This window comes from Mustelus asterias, chromosome 6, assembly GCF_964213995.1.
Source record: "Mustelus asterias chromosome 6, sMusAst1.hap1.1, whole genome shotgun sequence".
NCBI classification, from domain to species: Eukaryota; Metazoa; Chordata; class Chondrichthyes; order Carcharhiniformes; family Triakidae; genus Mustelus; species Mustelus asterias.
In genome coordinates this window covers 84784230-84806850 of record NC_135806.1, presented here as the reverse complement: position 1 = coordinate 84806850, position 22621 = coordinate 84784230, and the positions used below count along the sequence as shown (strand labels likewise).

The following is a 22621-nucleotide window of genomic DNA, read 5'->3' as shown; positions in this document are numbered from 1 at the left end:
AATTTGATCATGAATAATGAAATCTATTTTAAATTTTTTAATGTACATTTTTATCAAAACTGCACTAAGATCATCCAGTAAGATGAATGGGAAAATGTTATCTTTACAGATTAAAACGCTCCAATCTAGATACCTGAGAAGATATCTAGTACTTACCTGCAGATTGTGTTTGTAGAAGCATAAAAAATAGTAGCAGAAGCAGGCATTTTGGCCCTTTGAGCCTGCTCCATCATTCATTGTGATCATGGCTGATCATCCAACTCAGTAACCTGCTGCCACTGTCCCCTCATATCCTTTGACCCCTTTAGCTCCAAGAGATATATCTAATTCTTTGAAAACAAACAATGTTTTGGCCTCAACTGCTTTCTGGGGTAAAGGGTTCTACAGGCTCACCACTGTCTGGGTGAAGAAGTATCTCCTCATATCAGTCCGAAATGGTCTATCCTCAGACTGTGATCCCTGGTTCTGGACTCCCCCACCATCGGGAACATCCTTCCTGCACCTACCGTCTAGTCCTGTTAGAATTTTATAGGTTCCATGAGATCCCCCTCTCATCCTTCTAAATTCTGAATATAATCCTAACCAAATTAATCTCTTCTCATATGTCAATCCTGCCATCCCAGGAATCAGTCTGGTAAACCGTAACTGCACTCCCTCCATAGCAAGAATATCCTTCCTTAGATAAGGCAACCGAAACTGCACACACTATTCCAGGTGTGGTCCCACCAAGGCCCTGTATAATTGCATCAAGACATCCCTGCTCCTGCACTTGAAGGCCAAAATACCATTTGCCGCCTTCACTGCCTGCTGCACCTGCATGCTTATTTTCAGCGACTGGTGTACGAGGACACCCAGGTCTTGTTGCACATTCCCCTCTCTTAATCTATAGCCATTCAGATAATAATCTGCCTTCTTGATTTTGCTAACAAAATGGATAACCTCGCATTTATCCACATTATACTGCATCTGCCATGCACTTGCCCACTTGCTCAACTTGTCCTAATCACACTGAAACGTCTCTGCATCTCCTCACAGCTCACCCTCCCACCCAGCTTTGTGTCATGTACAAATTTGGAGGTATTACATTTAGTTCATCTAAATCAATAATATACATTGTGAATAGCTGGGGTCCTAGCACTCAAGTCACTGCCTGCCACTTGGAAGAAGACCCGTATATTTCTACTCTTTGTTTCTCGTCTGCCAACCAGATCTTTCTCAATACACTACTAATCCATTGCACTTTAAATTTACACGCTAATCTCTTATGTGGGACCTTGTCAAAAGCATTCTGAAAGTGCCAATAAACCACATCCACAACCCCCCCCCCCCTCATTGACTCTATTAGATTCTCAAAGAATTCTAGTAGACATGATTCTAGTTAAGCATGATTTCCCTTTCGTAGATCCACGTGGTCTGTGGCTGACCCTGCCACTGTTTTCCGAGTGCTCTGCTATTAAATCTTTTACAATGGACTCTAACATTTCCCCTCTAGCATTTGTTAGGATTATATTTGGAATTTAGAAGGAAGAGAGGGGGATCTCATGGAAATCTATAAAATTCTAACAGGACTAGACGGTAGGTGCAGGGAGGATGTTCCTGACGGTGGGGGAATCCAGACCAGGGATCACAGTCTGAGGATAGACCATTTAGGATTGATGTCAGGCTGACTGGTCTAAAATTCCCTGTTTTCTCTCGACCTCCTTTTTTAAATACAGTGGAGCCCCGTTGTAATGCGCTTAGCATTAGAGTTAGCGTGAAATTGGATATGACGCGATCACGCGATGGACCCTTTTTTTGCTATTTCCAGTTTAGTGATTTAGCGCGACCCCGATAACATTCGCGATGACATTTTGTGGACTCCGACCGTCGCGTTACAACGGGGTTCCACTGTAGTATATCTAATGTTTAACTTGTAAATCTAATTCAAAAAATATCAGTTGCAAGACTCCTCTGAAATGAGGCAAATGGGAACTGGAATTGCGATTCATAACTAATATTTTTGGTCACTGTTTCCTCCTGTCTGTTTATAATTATTATACTGTGCATTGCTGTGATATTGGAATGAATTTTAGGGGGACATGTAAGAACTTATTTACTGCAAAATTTGCCACATTCACAATTGTTCCTTTCAAATGTTCTGAATAAATTAGTTTGGCTCAACAACACCAACTTTTATATTTATAGCACCTTTAACATAATGGAGTGCCCCAAGGCACTTTGCAGTAGCACTTTAAAACTAAGTATGACATCGAGCCACACAAAGGACTATTGCGTCAAAAAGCTAACTTTTATGGAGTGTCTTAGAAATGAAAGGTGAGTTAATGAAGGAATTCCAGGTGAAGGGACCCAGGCAGCAAAAAGGTACACCTACCGATGAGGGAGCAGTTATAATTGGCAGTGAACAATAGGCCAGAGTTGGCGACATGCTTTAGATATCTAAGAGGATTGTGGTGCTGGAGGATATCAGACAGAGGGTCAGGGCCAGGGAGGGATTTGAAAATGAGAATGAAAAGAATTCTTCCTGGTGTTGCTGGACCAGCAGCTGTTGTAGGTCAGTGAGCACATGGGTGATTGGGAAATGGGACTTGCTGTGAGTTGAGACACAGATAACAGCTTTTAATGACCTCAAATTTACAAAGAGTAGAATGTGGGAGATCAGCCAGGAGTATATTCAAATGGTCGAGCCTGGAGGTAAAGAGGTGTGAATAAGGGGTTCAGCAGGTGAATGAAAGCGGAGGTGAAATTGAGCAATGGAGGTGTGGTTATGGACAGTTTTAGTGAAGGCACAAATATGAGGTCAAAAGCTCATCTCAGGATCAGATGTGACACCAAGGCTGTGAACAGACTGGCTTAATCTCAAGACTAAGACCAGGAAGCAGGATGTGGTTACAGCAAGGTAACAGTGGTTCCAGTCTACTCTAATTGGAGGAAATCTCTGCTCATACAGCATAGGATGTCTGATGAGCAATCTGATGATTTAGCAACAGTGGAGGAGTCAGTGGTGGTGGTGAGGTAGAGCTGGATGTATTTTGAAAATTAACACTGGGTCTTTCAGGTGATGCTGCCCAGGGACAGCATGTTGGTGAGAAATAGGAGAGTGCCAGTGGGCGCACCAGAGATAATGATGTAGAAGAGAAACCATTGCAAGATAAAGAATGGCTTGGTGACAACATAAATGCGAAGTTCTGAGGAATGTTGTCTCCTTTTTGTTGATCCCATACCTTTCCGAGTACCAACTTTAAAAAAATGGTATTAAAATGTTAAATGTTTTGTAAACAAAGCAGCTTATAATTTGTTGCTGTTCCTATTTATGTAGGTACTGCTTGTTCAGGGTTATTTGGCAAAGTCTGGATGGGGGTTCCCAAAGGGCAAAGTGAACAAAGAGGAGGCCCCACATGACTGTGCTGTGAGAGAGGTAAAGTACAATGTGCATTTAAAAAGAAAATGCATTTTAATATGGATCATTGTAAGTCTTTAAGCAAAGTTACTTCATCTCTCCTCTGTAATCTTAAGACAATTTGTTTAAAACAATTTGTGGCATTGTTATTTCAAAAATATTTTTAAAGAGCTTTTGGGCGGGTTTTCATTCAAGTGCCAGTAGCTAATGTCTAAACTCTCAATCGTAATGCAGAATGTGTATATATACATTTTAGAGCCAGAAATGATTGATGACTAAATTTCCTCAGTATAGTTTTGAATTGTTTTGTCAGTGAATAATGATGAGAAGTGGTGTTCTGTGGAGCACCTCCTTTTTTAATTAACTTTTTGAAAGGGAAAAATCTCATCACTTTTCTTTCTGCCAACCCTCCCCTATAGACCATGCTAAATAGATTGAGAGGGGGATCGAAGCACCGGGAAAAATGCTTCCTTTCTTCATTTGATTACTTTAAATATCGTGCAGTTGTTTAAAAAGTAATTAGCATCGAATTGTATTGAGTTTGATTAAATCAGTGCATATATCTGTAATGTATGTTTGACATTCAGTGATAAGTTTTATATGCTGCTTTCAGGTTCTTGAAGAAACTGGGTTTGACATAAGAGATCGCATTTGTAAAGATGACTTCATTGAGCAAAGAATAAATGATCAATTAGCTCGACTGTATATAATCCCAGGTGTTCCAAAGGATACAAAGTTTAACCCGAAAACCAGAAGAGAAATCCGGGTATAAAATATTTGAACTTGAAAATTTAGTCTTTGTTGCATTTCTAAAGATTGCCCAGAAGTCTTGTGAAGCAGTAGTTCAATGAAGTAGTCATAAGACTGCTTTATTGCTTTGAATAGTGTGTTGAAGAGGATAGGTACATGTCTCTTTTGCCCTCTTGATCTCTTGTAATCAAAAGTTCTCTTCAGCAGTTGAATCATGCTTATTATATGAAGTGCAGATTTATCAAAAAACTTTAAATCTTCAAAAATTATGCAGACCGTTGGAATTGTGTTTAACCCAAAGTTGAGCTTTCTTCTCCACTCTGCCCAAATGACTGTCTTCTGCCTCCTCCCTATTCTCCTCTTTAAAGTTAAAGTTTATTTATTAGTGTCGCAAGTAGGCTTTACATTAACACTGCAATGAAGTTACTGTGAAATCCCCTAGTCGCCACACTCCAGCACTTGTTTGGGTACACTGAGGGAGAATTTAGCATGGACAATGCACCTAACCAGCACATCTTTTGGACTGTGGGAGGAAATTGGAGCACGCAGAGAAAATCCACACACACATGGGGAGAACATGCAGACTCTGCACAGAATTGAAGCAACTACTGTGCCGCTCCATTCTTTGATCTCGAGGCTTGATGTCTTCAGCCTGCTATCTGGCCTTCCCGCACCAGCCTTCCACAAGTTTCAATTTGCTCATAGCCAGACCTTTCACCCAAAGCCAGTTTGTTCCCATCCCATTTTCTCCAGTCTTTCGTATCCCAATGTGTCAATTTCAAAATTCTCATCTCGTTTTCAAATTTTTCCATGCCTGTACCCTGCCTTACTTTGCTGTATGTACTTCACTAACCTTAATATAGGAATTCTCCTTATCCCTGAATGTTGCTGCTCCACCTCTGATAACCTCTGCAGCCACTGTGCTGTAATCTGCAGCTAAAGTCAGTTCCTCTGCTTTGTCACCTCTTCTTGCGTTCAAAACCTTGCAAAAATACTTTTATGTTAAATCACGTCCTTAAGTTCTTATCCTAGCTTAAGCTTCTCTCCTTTTTCCCTAAGTCGTGACCATCCAACCTTTATTTTTGTTAAATGCTCTGTGGTGCTAGCTGGCAGATTTTGAAGTGCTATATAAATGCAAGCTTTTAATTCTATATATTTGGTTTTTAGAATATTGAATGGTTTTCCATCGAGAAGTTGCCATCCCACAGGAATGACATGACTCCCAAGTCAAAATTGGGTTTAGCACCAAATAAGTTTTTCATGGCTATTCCATTTATAAGGTACAGTTGAATGTGTGATGCCTCATCTTTTTTGCTTACAAAACCTAATTTATGATTTTGTTTAACAAAACTGTGTTCTGCCTTCTGTTTAAGGTGGGTTGTTATTTCAAGGTATACACTACCAATCCAGAAGCTTTTTTTCATTATTTAAATTTCTGTTTTGATTATTGGATGAGAAAATTACAAGATCCTCACACTGCACCAGGCTGATGCTAGGTTGTTCATTTATAAAGCTCATTTTGTTGATTTACAAGTTTGGTAAATCTTGTTGATATAAACCTAGCATCTTGTCACAGAAGCAAATTTTATGTTCAGCAGTTACTTCAGAGTTTTAAGTATGCAACTGTTATTAATACAGGCCACTGAGAGACTGGATATCCAAAAACTATGCAGATTCTTCAGATAGTGATGGCCTTGTATCCAATAGCACAACTCCATCCAAAAGTTTATTGGAAAAAGTCAATGCAAGGTAAGTGTTAGCGTATTTTGGATGACAGACATGACTGACATTTGAAAGCTTTGGACTTTGCTAGTATTCTGCAATTTTCTTTTTGTTGGGAAAGTATTGAAGAGATGCTATTACTCAACAGCTGAATTTGTTTTCCGAATATTAAAAACTGAAAATTCAGCGATTTGTTTTAAATTGGGAGTGCCATTTTTTTAATACATTGAACTTGGACTGTGGTTTAAACCACTATTTGCTCCTCTGGTTCTGATGCATTGAAGACCATTTATTTGTCGATATAGTGCCGTCCGGCCAGAGCATGTGTGACTGCTTTCTGTCACTTGCTTTCAGTGTCTCACTGTCTTTTGTAATCTCGTTCGCATTCAATAAATGTAGTGATGCAGCATTTATATCTTTTATATTAGTATAGGACGTAGCCGTTCAGTTTTGTTCTGCTTTGGTCTGGCAGTACTCTAATATGACAGTGGATTTCTATGAAAAACACTGCTCCACGATCCAACTCCAACGTGACGTACTGAAATAAACTCAATCTGTTCTCCTTAGCCCTTGAAGTGGGCATATAGGATGTTACTCTTTTTATAAATGAAAAGGATCACTAGAATTCATATCTAGCAAGTTATAAGTCCCAACAATTAAATAAAGGTGTACAATATTGAGGAATGTTTATCACATGAATTTTGCTCATATTGCACATTAGGTAATATGATAATGATTATTCCCTTTTCATATGCTGAGAAAGTTATTAAAAAAAGACAAGGAATGTTAATGTGTGACTGCAAGCTGTTACAGGTTTCATATTCCTGGGTGAATTTTTGAATGGAGAGAGAGGCTCAGCTGAATCAAAATGGCGCCATTGCCCCTGTGAAGAGAGTTAATAGAGCATTGGGTTACAATTTAATCTAATGTGGAGATGGCTATGGGGAAATTGAAGTGGGGCCAGTTAATGAAGCAGTTTTGACATAGTCAGAAGGCTTAGCTGAAGAGTAGAAAATAATGGGCAATGACCAAGAGCAAGAAACAAATACTGTAGAAGGGGCTAAGATCATCAAAAATCAAATTAGTAAATCAGGAAAAGAATAAGGTCAGTGCTACAAACTACATCAGAGTCAGGATTTAGAGTATGCATGTGAATGCACAAAGCATTCAAAATTATTGGAGACCTGGAAACATTAATAACAATAGATATGATCTAATAACTTTTCTGGAGATGTGGTTTAGGTTTGGACAAGACTGAGAATTGGACATCAACCTGAAACACCTGCCTTAAAATCTGTGCGTATTTATGTTTCGTAGATCAAGGGTACGGCAAAATCCACAGTTACTTGAGAGTTTCACAGGAGAGCAATTGGGATGTTCCAATAAACACAGACCACAGCAGAAGCCTTTCAGCCAAAGCAATCTGTGTGATACCTCTGAGACCACAAAGGCAAAGGTAATATTAACTGACCAAAATATCTAGACTTCCTGTGGAGTGCAAGTTGAGTAAATCTAAAAAAAAATCAATTAAATATAGCATAAAGCACTAAAGCTTTACAGACTCACTAGGGTGGTTTGCTAGCATCAGTCTTGCATGTTTGTTTATAACCTTGCTTCTTGCAAACATTCTAGAAACATAAGGTATTGAGCTCTGGCAGATATTTTGGATATGTAATTATTAATAGAATTTGAACATATAATCATGTAATTTTAATGTAGTACAGAAACAGAGAATAATTATTATTTTTCATTATTTTAGGCAAGTTTCTTACTTGCCTGCAAATCTAACCCCTTTATCTAACCAGTGGAAGCTTGATGTTCTGATCCATGCCTTCCCACTCCCCGCTTCAGACCTGATCTTGTGTTAATAATCACCCTGGCACCCTGCCCAAAGTTTGCCGTTTTTCTTTTAAATATATTTTTTAAGAATTTGTGCTCTCCAAAGGTCAGGCACATAACTTAAAATAAACATGTTGAGGATAATGAAATATAGGAGGTAGAAGTAACATTGAAGATAAATATTGTAAAAATTAAAAAATGTAAGCTGAAATGGAGAACCAACCAATTTCAAATAATGAAGAAGACCTGGGTTATATTTCATTTGTTTGAAGGTAAAATATTGGTGTAGCACCATCTGCTGTATCTGGGGTGGGGGGGCGGATTTATACCAGGAGTATTTTTGTAGTATGAGCTACAACTACATGCTGTTTCAAATTTTGTATTAACTTTGTTTTCAATTTTTCCCCTTTCATCTTCAAGAAATATTCATAATCTTAAATCCTGGTCATTTGTTAACTACAAAGTTAGGAATAATAATGGACAGGAAGAAATCCTCTGGTCTATCCATTCCAATCCCCGCAATTGATATTTTGTGCATCATAATATTTGTGCTTCCCCCTCCGCCCAAAACCACATGATCTGCTGGGAGTGGCAAGGAAGCAAATTTTAAAAACCTAGGCCAATCTGGAAATTTTCTTTACCCTCCCATTGGGTAATTAAAATTAGTTCTGGACATTTACTCTGGCTCGGAGAATTCTATGTAGCATTTACCTTTTATATGTTGTGATTTGCCCCCCACCCAGAAAGGGGTCCAGCTTTCAATTGGTCTAATTCAGTGAATCGGCATCCACTGTGCAAGCCCATAACCACAGTTCTCTTACCTTGCACAACCTAAAATTCTGACCACTGGTGGTCTTAAACTTACTAATGGGAAGTGTATACTCAAACACTATCTATTTCTTTGAGAGTCAAGTGTGTCACTGACCAATCCAAAGGTTGTGAGTCAGAGCCCCACTCCAGGACTGAGCACAACAATCCAGGCTGCCACTGTAGCGCAGTACTGAATGAGTGCTGCATTGTCTGTGATACTGTTTTTAGGTGAGACATTAAACTGGAGCTGTTCCTGCCCTCTTAGATGAACATAAAGATTCCATGGCACTATCTCAAAGGGCAAGGGAGTTATTCCTGGTATCCTGGCCAATATTCTCTCTTCAATGATATTCTTCTTTCAATCAACATCACACAAAAAAAACCCAAATTATTGCAAATTCTGGAATCTGAAACAATAACTGAAAATTCTGGAAAATCTCAGCAGGTCTGACAGCATCTGTGGAGAGAGAATAAAGGGCGGCACGGAGGCACAGTGGTTAACATTGCTGCGCCTCAGCGCGCAGTTCAATTCCTGGCTTGGGTTACTGTGTGGAGTTTGCACATTCTCCCTGTGCCTGCATGGGTTTCCTCCCATTGTTCGAAAGATGTGCTGGTTAGGCAAATTGGCCGTGCTAAATTCCCCCTCAGTGTATCTGAACAGGTGGCAGAGTGTGGCGACCAAGGGATTTTCACAGTAACTTCATTGCAGTGTTGATGTAAGCCTACTTGTGACAGTAATAAATAACCTTTAGAAGACCTTTTAGAGCTAACATTTCAGAGCTCTGACAAAGTATCATCCAGACTCGAAACGTTGGCTCTGTTCTCTATTCACATATGCTGTCAGACCTGAGATTTTCCAGCATTTTCTGTTTCTGTTACACACAAAATTGGTCATTATCGCGTAGCTGCTTGTGGCATCTCATTGTGCACAAATTAATTGTCATGTTTTCTACATTACAACAGTGACAACACTTCCAAAAGTACTTCATTAGCTGTAAAGCTCTTTGGGATGTCCAGTGGTTATGAAAGTTCCTATATAATTGCAATTCTTTTATAAAGATTATGGTTATCCTTTAAATTGAAGGCAACAATCCCAGAATATAGTGAACTACTTGAATATTAGTTCAAGGGGTTTTCATAACAGTTGTCTCTTCTCCTTGAGTACTTTCAGGTAGATACTATCCGGCTCACCTTTATCTATTTTCAAGTTCCTAATTCTATCTAAAACAATATGTTTATCTATGTTAACAGTTTTAATGACATCATTAACATCTAACAATTAAGTATAATTTTTAAAAGTGAAGACTGATGCAAAGTACTCATTTAATATTTCTGAAATAAATGAGGTGTAGATATCTTCATTTGTAGGAAAGTTGCTCTGCTGGTGGGCACTGCCATTTAAATGGAGTGAAGCAAGTGATTTTAAGTTTATTTACTTTTTAAACTTTTGTTAATTTTATATTAGTCACATAATGTCAGAAGTAATGGAAGAAAGCAGTACCAAGATATTCCAAACCAGAAGAAGAAACCTAATGGAGTAAATAATCAGCAAGTCAAACAATATCAGATATTGGTGAGTTTTTGCTATACATTTAGTCAAAATTCTGAATTGCTCTAGTGAAAATGGAAAATATTTGTGGAAAGGAAAAAGGTATGTTTATAATTCCAACAGTCAGTGTTATTTATAATGAAGGAAAAAGCTCACATCTTAAGTTTAGTATGTTGATGTTCTGAAAAAAAGCCATTTCAGATCTGCATCACATTTTAGCAAATTGGTAGGGTGTTTCAGCACATTTGTACAATCATAATATTTTCAGATTGTGTACCAGAGTCTTTATAGTTGTCCTTGGCTAATGGTGACCCCAATTTATACTGCTCCTGCAGCGTGGAGACAAGTTGATAACTCTGGTTGTGACATACATTTCGTGGCTAGCCAAGATTTAGGGTACGATTTTACAAAAAGATTCTAAGGGCTGAATGAGCAAGAAAACGGCAGAGAATTGCACCGGTTTTTTTCTGCGTGCTGCAAGTCGCAATCTAATGGCACTTAGTGCAAAAAAAAAACCAGGATGCAACTCTCACCAAACAATTGGGGAAGGACGGAGCTGGAGCTCACCGGGGAAGCCAGCTGAAGAGCTATTGGAGCGCCATTGTACATGCACCCTGATCTCCCACTACTGTCCCCACCCCCCCTTCCTGACACCGGTGCATCTGAACAAGGTGGCACGGCTACATCTGTGATAACTGAATTGGCATAGGTCCTTCAGGTCCTGGACCCTTGGGGGACACCTGCCAAAGGCATCACAGGCCATGGGGCACAGAACACAGCTGACCACCTCAGATGTGCACCCTGGCATCAGCTGAGACCCATGGCGGGGGGTTATGGACAACAGGTGGGGTTGAAGGCTCCTGGAGTGGATTGGAGGGAGGTTGGAACTGGTGGACCCCACACCACCTAATGGGAGAACCTTCTGACGATGAGAACCTCCCTTGCCATCCTGCCCTAATGGACCCTGGCTGCTGTAGTAGTGGGCCGTGCGAGAACAGTCCAGGCAGCGGAACCGCATCTTCAGCAGTCCGATGCACCACTCAGCACTGGACTGGGTGATAGTGTGGGTCTCATTGTAGCAGGTCCAAATCTCGGTCTCAGGCCTCCGCACCGGCATCATCAGCCATGACCGCAGCATGTAGCCCTTGTTCCCCATGAGCCATCCTAGCAGCCTAGGATGGTCCTTAAAGACCCCGGGGATGTCCGAGCTGCGCAAGATGTAACTATTGTGCACGCTCCCTGGGTGGCGTGCGCACACCTGCATGATGTTCAGCTGGTGGTCACACACTATCTGAACGATCAGAGAGTGGAGTATCTTCTGATTAATAAAGAGCACCCCTTCATCGTATGGGGCCTGCAGAGTGACATGCATTCCGTGGATGTGCACATGGGGTATCTCTGAGATGACAGCGAAGCCTTGGGCTCAGTCCACGTCAAAATGGATGTAGTTGACTGCCCGGGCGTCATCTCACGGATGCACTTGTGTGCAGAGCACTATGAGATGCCACAGAGGTCTCTACCGGAGGCCTGGAAAGGACCCAGTGATGTGGAGATTGAGGGCCGCCTTGACCTTTACTGCCAAAGGGAGCAGGTGTCCTCCTGCTGTGGACCCGGCATAGGTGCTGCACTGTCTCCTTGCTGAGACACATTCTGCAGGCAGCTCATTAAAGGATTTGCTGGGACCTACGTGCCACCTCAATGGGCTACTGACCGTTGCATGGACCTGAATGACTGGTGCACTGCTTTCCAGGAATGGTTTGATGTTCAGACAGATGGTGGAGAAGCACTCTCATGACTTCCATGTGATGGGTGATGGCCATTGCAGGGAGCACTGCAGAGTCCATGCAGTGTGAGGAGCTGTGTTAACATCAGCAGAGTTCACTAGATTGGGGTGACAGCTGCCCAGCCTGGTGCTTGTTACTGTTTGTGGAGCCTGGGATGGAAAGTCGGCAATACACCACAGAGCCTGCCCAGCAGACAGATGGCAGATCAGCCAGAACGACATTAATGGGATTAATGCATATACAACCCTTGGGGGTCGATCAGCGTCCAGGGGGAATGTGCACAACACGGACCCCAAGCCAGCAGCGATCCCAACCTGAGAACCCTCAGAGATACCCAGACTGGCATGAGGCCCCCCCTCAAACCCATGCAAGCCCCCCCCACCCCATCCCACATGATGGCTGAGCTCTAATGATATTGAAACCCAGTCAATCTCATGCTAGATAGGGCGTGAAGCTGTTCGCGCCACTTGGATGCGGCCGTGCAGATTGGAAACCATTTAGCATCGGGTGCAAATCGGATTTTTAACATGGCAAGCTAGTTTCACGGCCCGCTGCGCTGTTTTCTGGGTGCAGCGAGGTGGTAAAATCAAGCCCCATATGACTTCAGAGTTCAGATTTAAGAATGTTTTATCCATAAACTCCAGTTTACAATATGTTACGGTGTCATGCAGCTTCAGAAAGGTGCATATTTGGTCTGTGGCCTTTTGAACTTGCTGATATGAGCCAAGTAGTGACAGAGGCATTGAAGTTGGTCTGTGCGGTCTCTGGATTAGACGAGGGAAAAATCAGTTGTTTTTGGTGTCAAATGATACCAATTTCCCTCTAGTGCAAATGTGATTGTGAAGACAGAATCAGATAACTCAAATATGGCGCCATCATAACCAAATCTAATCCTGTCTCCAGTCAAGGAAAGTAAAGCCATTTTGTTGAAGTACGAGAATAATTCTGATACTTGTAAAACTGTACCTCCTGTATGAAACATCCTCTTCAGAAGAAGAAAGGTGAAAACTTAAAACAACTTGAATCTTTGAGGTGGTTGTGGATCAAACATTCCTTCAAAAAATTAAGGACCAAGTCTGATGTTCAGCATCAATTGATCCATTTGGTACTAATCCCTGAAAGCAGTCATCTTTGATTGGATTCCTCTCTTTCTTTCTGGTCATTTTGAAAGATTCCATACATTTATTCATATTTAAAGAAAAATATAGCCTGCTGCATGGATTACCCACCAGTGCATTATTAGATATTGAATTCAAACTTGAAACATTGTCTGCATTCCCTTGCAAATGTATAATATTATTTTAGAAAGTGGTCAGAAGTTAAAACACTCAATCCAGTTATCAATGTATGTATTTGTAATATTTTAGCATAATATTGATTTTGATATATATTTTTAAGTGAAATGCAGAGAAGTTATTCCACGTTATTTCTTCAAAGGTTTAATGATAGCACTTTACTATAAGCTGAATATTCCCAATACACGGCCTCTGTTAACTGATCTACCTTCCATTAACCAGTCACTTAACCTATTTCTGGCATGCGCTTCTTTACCTAATGCAGATATGTAACTTGTGGACTCATGCTAATTCCTGTATTGTGCTATGTTTTTGTGCTATATCCACAATGTCTTAACAGCCATCTGTTAGTAAACATTTGCTTGTTTCTTTTAAAATCTTTCAGAAATCTGATAAAAAGCTTCAGCCAAGACGATTGCAGGACAATTTTGAAATGGGTATGATCTGTGAAAAATATCCTCCAATGTTGTAAATAAGTACCACTAAATTATGTTAATGTTTATTCATATTTTTAAAACCATTTTGTCTGTGGTTATGGAAATATATATTTTTTTCCACTTAGATGCAGTCTGTGAACTATGCAGCTCTAATCAGTTCTTGGAATATACTGGGACATGCATATCAACTTCTGATCTCTCTGATTCCTGCAGTGGACACTCCAATTTTAGTTTTTCATCCAGGGCGTTTCTCAGCTTCAAGTTTGATCGAGATGCAATTATGAAATGCTTTGACCTATGACAGAAGATTGGGCTTTGACATGAAGAGATCATAAGGTTGCATGGAACAAGTTACAAGATCGATGAAAAACTGACCTTTTGACCCTTGGGTGTTCCTGAGTCCTAAGGATTTTAAAACATAGAGTGGGGTTTTTAAAAAGCGAGCAGAAATAAGTGCGATGAGGTAATGTTTAATGCAATTTAGCCTTTGTACAGAGGGGAACCTATTCAGTCCTTGGAATTGGCCATTGGTTTTCTTTTTAGGTGATTAGTGCAATATTGGAGAGGAATTTTTTTTTTCTAAGTATTATTTTCTTCCTTATTTCTTTTGGGTTATCCCCTTCTTACCCATGACTTTAGCTTGGATATGACATTTTCTGCTGAATGTGCAAATGCAGCTGAAAGATATCTGGTGTTCTGAGTGGGTATTTGGAAATACAGAACAGAATAGATTGTTGCAGCATTATACTTCTGTTTAATGCAGTTTAATGAATCACATTTATGGTGGTATTCATGAACCAGATTATGGGTACTTATTGCTCCTTTCCATTGTTCTGTTTTGTTAGAATGGTCTTCAGTGTTGCTGTAGTTACAGGATGTATTCGACTGTGTTTTCAGCTTATTGACTGTTCATTTCTGATGGTTTTCCCCAGACCCAGTGGTATTAAATGTTTTTTTCCTTCAATGTATTCAGTACCTTTGGTACAGTTTCAGGGAAATTCCTCATACATGGGTCAGATATGTTAACACTCTAGAAGTTCATTGTTAAAATGAAAAACTGACTGAATTTAAAAACCTTTTCAGACTCATTGTTGAGAATATTACCTTGTCCTATTAGTCATTCAGTCCATTAATGAATCAATGTTTAGATTGCATAGAATTCCTTGGTCTGTAAGTTCCAATAATCTATCTACTTAAAAATATTACAAGTGGCTTAGCAACAATTCCATTTATTGAACCTATTGATTCCCTTGACTATGTTTAATGTTTTATTAAAAAAGAAACTCTGGACTAGATAACGCACTTGATGTGATAAGTCACAAATCTTGACCCTGCACATTGGAGATCTAAAGGATGGACAGTCACTGGTTAAAATTCCATCAGTCTTAATCATCTTTGAATATTGCTCCACTGCACAAAGTTATCTGAATTCATTTTGGGAATAGACTTAGTGAGATGAAGGACACTTTTTTTAAAAAAAAGTAATTTCTAGTCCCTTTCCAGCTAATTCGTGCAATCGACATGCAATCTTGACTGCTATCCTACTGTAGACAAAAGAAACCTCAAAAGCCATTACCTTTTTTTTTGCTGAAGTCAGTTGTACGCCCCAAAACCAGTCCCTTTGCAGAAATGATGGTTTATTATAATTGATTTTATATTTCGAGAAATGTAAAAGATTGTGAAATTGAATTTATTTTCAATGTGTGATAATCCTGCTCAACTTCTCTATTTAACATTATAGTACATACAGTTAATGCAGAAGTGGCATCCAACTAATTTATGATAGTAGACTGTTTAATAACAAATAACTACGCTTTATTGAGTTTTATAAAAGTTTTAATTTTAAAATCGTGGCAATATTGTTATGATAAGGGATACACTTATTTTGCTTGTCCCGTTTTCATCATTCACCCTTTGAAGAGGGTGATAACGTGTTGAGATAGACTGTTTTGAGCTTTTATTGAAAATAAAATCAATTACAATAGAATAGAATCCTTGGGTGGGAAATTGTTTCAAAACTGAATGAAACTCTTACAAGTCTCTCAAGGTCTGGTGGTAAAATTTTAGTTTTGGGCATAATCAACAATCTGGCAAATTACACCCATGAATGTGCTATTTTTGAGAATTTTTTGTTTCTCAATTCTGTGCTAAAGCTCATTTGCATGTTGACGAACACACATTCTCCAGGAGCCAGTGCAATTGGGCAGTGTTTTGTAGTGTATTTTTTAATCTGTTGAAATATTTAAGAGTGGTTACTTGGTGCAATTTAATTATACAGCTGCAAATTGGTTTAATCACAAAAATATTTTAAACTATGTCGACCGCCTATGAGTAACCTGAATTTAAACATCTGAAAATAACTTCAAAAATATTTACAGAGCCTAGTTATAATGGAATACTGTAGTCAGTTTCATAGTAAATTAACAAGGGAATTTTACAAATGCTTTTATAATGTATCTCTTAGTGTCCTTTTATCCAAAAGAATCAGATTAAATTTTAGAGTCTCTGTGAAGGCTTTCAAACAAGTGCAATTAGCAGAAACTCCAAACAGTAGTTAACTCAATATGAACACACGCCAATTTGGTGACCACAATATTACTTTTTAAACTAGCGCAAACAAACGTGGACATTCAATCTGTGCTCAAAATTCTGCAATCTTTTGTGCTGGTTTCATTGATTTTTGGACAATTGTGTGTTGAAGAAAAGCTGTACAGCAGAGCAGAACCTCCAGGCCTCTTGTCTTTTATTCTGACCTCAATGCATAACAGAAGTATTATGGTGAAATTTCTGTTCTCTAAAGCTTAATCAACTTTTTAAAAAAAAATTCTGGGTGGTTGAGGCTCCTGATTTGTTTATAAAGCTTCATGCCTAAGACAGTTTTATCCAAAAGGTTACCCCAGAAATATTACAATAGCACTGAATTACAAAATTAGAAATGTCTGTTAAATACTGTTTTATTAAAACATTAACTATTCAAAGGACAAAATAAAACATCTGTGTTAAAATTTTAAAAAATTACTTGATCCCACTGCCTTCAATTCATTTCACTTTGGTTAAAGTGCAATCAAATTTTATAATGTGAATTTTCTCAGTACAGATTATGGGATATGACATAACAATTAACATTGGATATGTCAAAATTATTGTGCGGTGAAATGTTTTGGGTAACTGCCAGCGTTATCTGTGGTTCAAGTTGATAAATTTATTGGCTCAGTGTTGCTTCAAGTTATTACACAGGCTGCAGGTATGAGTAAAGATTAACTAATTGAAAAAAATAAATCCTTGCATATTTATAACTTGGAAAATGCAAAATTGGAATCGTATAAAGTACACTAATTAATTGTGTATTGGGATTATTAATTAATTTCATACAATTGGATAAACGGGAAGATTTTAGAAATCTATCTCCTACTTGTTGAGATCTGCCTGCAAGATTCATATCATTTTGTTGTCATCAGCACTGTTGCTTATAATAATTAAAATGCAACTCTATTACTAAAATGCAAAGTCTCTTGCTCCTCCACTGCCTCCTCCCATCCTCCCACTTTATTCTTATAAAGTGGTGGCTTGTGACTCTGCTGCTTGTGCCCGTGTCTGTCTGTGCCCTGCTTCAGCTCAACTGTTGCTGACATCTTCATCTAAGCCTTTATTTCCTCGAGACTCAACTATTCCAGTGCTTTCCTGGCTGGCTTCCAATCTTATATGCTCATTAAACTTGAACTCAACCAAAACTAATATCTATGTCTTAACTTCCATCAAGTATGATTCACCAATCATGTGAGTGTTTGCTGTCCACGTTATCTCCAGATCCAATCATGTTTTGGTAGTAAACTTCTTACCCTTGTTAGTAACCCCTCTATGACAACCCCTTCCTTACCTATGTAACTTATCCCAGTCCTACAATCTTCCAATTCTGGCTGCTTGCACTTCCCCCAAATTCATCACATCACAATTGTTGATTATGCTTTGAGTGCCTGGCCCTCAAGTTGTGGAATTCCTTTGATAAACCTCTTCATCCCCTATGCTCATTTTAAACCTGCTGCATTGACCAAGCTTATGATAACCTGTCCTAATGTTTTCTCAAGTGGCATGTTGTCAAATGTTTGATAAAGCTCATGTGAAGCAGCTTGGGACATTTTTTTACTACATTAAAGGAATTGTATAAATGCAAATTGTAGTTGATGTGAAGGAATGGAAAACGTATTCTAGTCTTTTTGTTTTTTGCTCAACTGCTTCTCTCAACCCACCATTTTGAACAAAACACATTTATCAAGAGCAATATAAAGAGTAAACATTTATTTGCTCTGTTACAGACATACTTTGATCTCACTATGACTAAGTATAGTATCCCTACCTATGAAATAAGTTTAACTCGGGTCCCTGATGTGAAACTAACATTTCAGGTGGTTAAATAGTAGGCAAAGGATTTTGATCGTCATTTAATATGCAAAAATATTCAAAATCTTGGTAGTAAAGGATAGAAACAAAATTTGTTCCTCAGTAAACTTCATCTATTTTAAAATTGACTTGCAATGATGTAACAGCTGTTCTGAAACTGTTGTGCTTATATATTTTAAACAGGCTTGTGAAGGTTTCAGAGTTGCATCAAGACACTGGATAGAAGTAAAATTGAGTCTTTGCAAATTATGGAACAATTTTAATAGGTTATTATCGCATAAATGGTTTCATAAAATGGGACTTAAATGGATTGTAGTTTTTACTGAAACCTGCCAGCACTGTCCCATAGGTTCACTTCTCAAAATAAAAATTACTAGATAACTGTGAAGCCTTCACCTGCACTTGACCTTCAAGTTCAATTTAGATTAATTTCTAGACTGATGCTTTTTCCTTGCTCTTTGCCTTATTGCATTGTATGCCTTATTTTCCACAACTTTGTCTGAAATTGGTTTGCAAGTGCTCAGACTTATTTACGTTTTCAGTGCAGAAGTAGTTTCTTCAAATTTGTTTGAGATATCATGTTGCCTATCTTGAAGCCCTGAATAGTGTAAAACAGGGGTCACAGATTTGGAAGGTACTGTCAAAAGGAGCCTTGATGAATTGCTGCAGTGCATATTGTAGATGGTACACACTGCTGCCACTGTGCCTCGGTGGTGAAGGGAGTGAATGTTTACAATGGTGGATGGGGTGCCAATCAAGTGTGCTTTGTCCTGGATGGTGTTGAGCTTCTTGTGTGTTGTTGGCGCTGTACCAATGCAGGCAAGCGGAGAGTATTCCATCACACTCATGACTTGTACCTTGAAGATGGTGGACAAGATTTGGGCAGTCAAGAAGTAGGTTAGACTCAAGAGTTCCCCAACCTCTGACCTGCTCTTGTAGCCACAGTATTTATATGGCTGGTCCAGTTCAGTTTCTGGTCAGTGGTAACTCCCAGGATGCTAATAGTGGGAAGTAGGGAACTCAGCAATGTTATGAGAATTGAATGTCAAGAGGAGCTGGTTAGACTCATTGGAAAACAATAATATATTATCTATTTTGTCACCAAGTTCAAGATGAAAAAAATGCTCAATAATATGAAATAACTGTGTTGTAATTGAGAATCATATCAGATTGAGGGGGAAAAGAAATTTAAATCACTATTTCAAATGCTTAAAATAATGACTGCTTTTGAAGATGATGTAGATTGTGGTGCATATCTCCAGTACATTGTTTACAGGTATATAGAATTTGGGGTAAGAACGGTAACACTGGGTGTATTTAAGATGCAGTTGGGCTGCTCTTAAATGGAAGTGAACAAATTGAACTGTAAGCTGAACCCAATAAATATAACTTCTCGTGGCAATGAATGCAAATAAAGATAAACATCAATTTTATCATTCTATCAATTAGGCCAATGAGAGACAGGAGTATGCACTACAGCTTTAAATATTGCAATTTTAAGTAGTAAATGAGTCTAATACAACATCAGCATACATATCAAGCATGTTCCATGGTATTTTTTAAAATTTTATTTTAAATGCTGTCTTTGTTTTTTGTGGATTTACACAAGTGTACTAATTCTAATCATTAAATTACAAAGAGCCAAACTTGTACAGAATATAAAAACTTATACAGATCTGGAAACACAGGTTTGGTATAACAGAACTTGTATTGCTTTAAAAAGAGACATGCTGTTAAAGTTCTTTTGTCTTGTACTTAACAGGACAGGTGGAAAAATGACAAATTTCAAAGCGAACAACAGTTTGTACTGCTTGAGAAAACGGTATTGATTGACAAGTTGGCACAGATTGGTCAAGATGTGCCATGCTTTTGCTTATTCAAAAAAGGTGCAATGTCTGAACATGTTCCTTTTGCCTGCAGAGGATAGAACTTTGCATATGAATAGATATATCCTCTAATAAGTATTAGTGAGCGACATTGTGAGCCTGACTGATGATCTTAATTTGATTGTTTGTATAATTCTTAGCACACTCAATATTGATCAATAGATGCTGCCCAATCATGGAATCAATCTAACATGAGACGTTATGTTCTGAGTTTTGCAAGCATGGATTGAATCAGTAGTCAGTATTCTTGTCTATTGCGAACAACCAAAGGGATGTGCTGTTTGATTTGACCTGCCAGTGGTTGGGCATACATCCGATGTGCCTGGCATCACACTGAAATGCAGATACGATGTTTCTGTTATGTGTGGTAGGCAAGATGCCTTTTCGGCATGATGGCAGCATGCTGTTGGTGGAAAACCGCTTGTGTTGCTATTGTCTTGTATCAGTGTGAATTGACCAGCTTCACCTATTACAAAGAAGCATGAGGTAGACTTGGGTCCTTTTCAGGTCATAAAGTGGGTGGCACAATGGCACACTGCTGCCTCACACACTAGAGACCTGGATTCAATTCTGGATGGCCATATGAAGTTTGCACATTCTCCCCGTGTCTGCATGGGTTTCCTCCCACAGTCAAAAGATGTGTGAGTTAGGTGGATTGGCCATGCTAAATTGACACTTAGTGTCAGAGGATTGGTTGGGTAAATACTTGGGGTTATGGGGATGGCGCCTGGGTGGATTGTTGTTGGTGCAGGCTCAATGGGCCAAATGGCGGCCACCTGCAGTGTAGAGATTCTATGAAAGTGGCCTTAAACCCATTTACTAGAGCATGTCTCTTTTTTCAACAATGTGTGGAAATATCTGGATTTTTTAAAACTGGAGCATTTGGATTACACCAATTGGATGAAATGTGCATAGTTTGAAAATATGCGCAGCAAAGTGTGTGCCTATTGCAAAACTTGAGATGCATTTATTCCATTTTCTAATATTGATAGCTCAAATCCTGATCTGATAAAATTAGATGGTTCATCTGATTTTAGTCGGAGAAATAATTTGATTATATTTTTAAACTAGATTGATTTCACTATAAATTGATGGTATTTAATCTTTCCACACTTGTGCTTGAAAGTGTGTAGAATGCCATTTAAAATATATTGTGTAGTTTATTAATAACATTGTGTATTCATTAGCTTATTTTGAGGTTTTAATTAGGATTCTGATTCTGAAAATACAACTTCTGTTCAGAAATGCCACATTAGATTTTTGTGTGTAGTGATGGAAAACAGTAGGTTTTTGCGGTGCAGAGATGCGATACTCTATATTTATAAAAGGTATTCAGAAGTCATTGCGAAGTGGTATTTTTGAGAGAATCCTTATATTTAAAAAGAATACATTAGCACTGAGAGAAATGATCATAAATTGATGTCCATTTCCTGGCAAGTAAGCAATCTTTTGGTAAGTGCTTTTTGTTGTCAGTGGATCAGAGGTTGCCTTGAAGCTTTTATTTTGTCTTGGGGGCAAGAGGGGAGGAACATGAGATTATAATGTGCTAATCCTATCAAAACTCACCACAGTGTTTGACTAAAATTACATTTAAAACCACAAGTTATTTGGTTTATTTTTAGATTGTGCTTTCTTTGTCACTGGTCCATTTTGAGTAATAGACACTGTGAAAGTATCTTGGCTTTGTATTTCATGTTATTGTATAAATGATTGAGTTACATCTTGAGATTTGTTCATATTTGGTGTTAGTTTACTTTTATACTAAAATTGTTTTGAGTTACCATAAGTGAAACAAGCCATTTTGAATTACATTTAGCAGAGGTATTGTGTAATATGATTTTACAGTTTTATGGTCATATCTTTTGCTTTGGGAAATCCTTTTAATACTGTAAAATTTGTATTCGTCACTTTTACCTGTTCAAGTTTTGAGAGCAAAGTAACAAACCTAGATCTGTAGAGAAACACAGTGCACCTAAACCATTAAAAAAAAACTTGTATTAGAGTGTCATGTGTAGTAACTATGAATAGAATATTTTAAAATTTTAATTTCCATATTTTTGACACAGTTTTGAGCATATAAAAATAAATAAGAATCAATTTGCATTCTGTCAGTTGTCTTTCTTTATTTTGAACGTGATCTTTGTGTTCTAAATTGCAACTGTGTGAATTTGTGTTTAAAGAATGCAGTTGATTATGCATGGAAGTTCAAAGGTTCCACTCAACATTTAAATGTTGTAATAATGTATTTTTTATGAAATTTTTTATTTAGACCCAAGATTATGTGTGCATTTTAGGAAGGGGGAGATGAGATGTAATAGCAGTGTAATTTCTATATTTTCATAGTTGACATTGTAGGTTTTTGTGATTCTGTTAAGCTGCTACTTTAACTTCTGCACCAAAATACAGGTTAAAAATTTATAATAAACTTGTGCTGGTACAATTGAACATTTTACAGGTTTTACAGCTGTGAGCCCAGTCAGCAATTCCAGATCCTCCCCACTAGAAGACAGAGGATAACAGGATCAGTAATTTGCATATTATAACACAAAATGTGGGACATTTGACCCAGTAGGTTTGCCCAGTAATTTTCCCCATGTGAGTCACTACTCTCCTGCTCACTCCCCAAATACTTAAATATTCTGTTTCAAGCAACTGTCTAATTCCCTGTTTTCATTATGTAAAAAATGGTCACTGTTACAACAAATGTTTATAGAAATCAGTTCCATATTCTAAACACCTTGTGTAAAGGAACTA

The 22621-nt window shown here is 38.3% G+C and overlaps 1 protein-coding gene across 5 annotated transcripts in view; it reads left to right on the top strand.

Annotated features, from left to right (window-relative positions):
* The window catches only part of dcp2 (decapping mRNA 2), a 36935-nt gene extending 14965 nt beyond the window's left edge, over nucleotides 1–21970 (top strand). For 2 of the 5 annotated variants that reach the window (XM_078214658.1, XM_078214655.1), the window contains exons 4-11: nucleotides 3317–3415; nucleotides 4011–4163; nucleotides 5315–5427; nucleotides 5786–5896; nucleotides 7187–7325; nucleotides 9984–10091; nucleotides 13532–13583; nucleotides 13709–16592. In XM_078214658.1, the coding sequence (XP_078070784.1) occupies nucleotides 3317–3415; nucleotides 4011–4163; nucleotides 5315–5427; nucleotides 5786–5896; nucleotides 7187–7325; nucleotides 9984–10091; nucleotides 13532–13583; nucleotides 13709–13884 (951 nt within the window). In that variant the 3' untranslated portion in view covers nucleotides 13885–16592. Of the gene's footprint in view, nucleotides 1–3316; nucleotides 3416–4010; nucleotides 4164–5314; nucleotides 5428–5785; nucleotides 5897–7186; nucleotides 7326–9983; nucleotides 10092–13531; nucleotides 13584–13708; nucleotides 16593–19743 lie in introns of those variants that run through there. The other 3 variants (XR_013498181.1, XR_013498182.1, XM_078214657.1) reach the window with 3 other exon arrangements.
* Nucleotides 21971–22621: the final 651 nt, after the last annotated feature.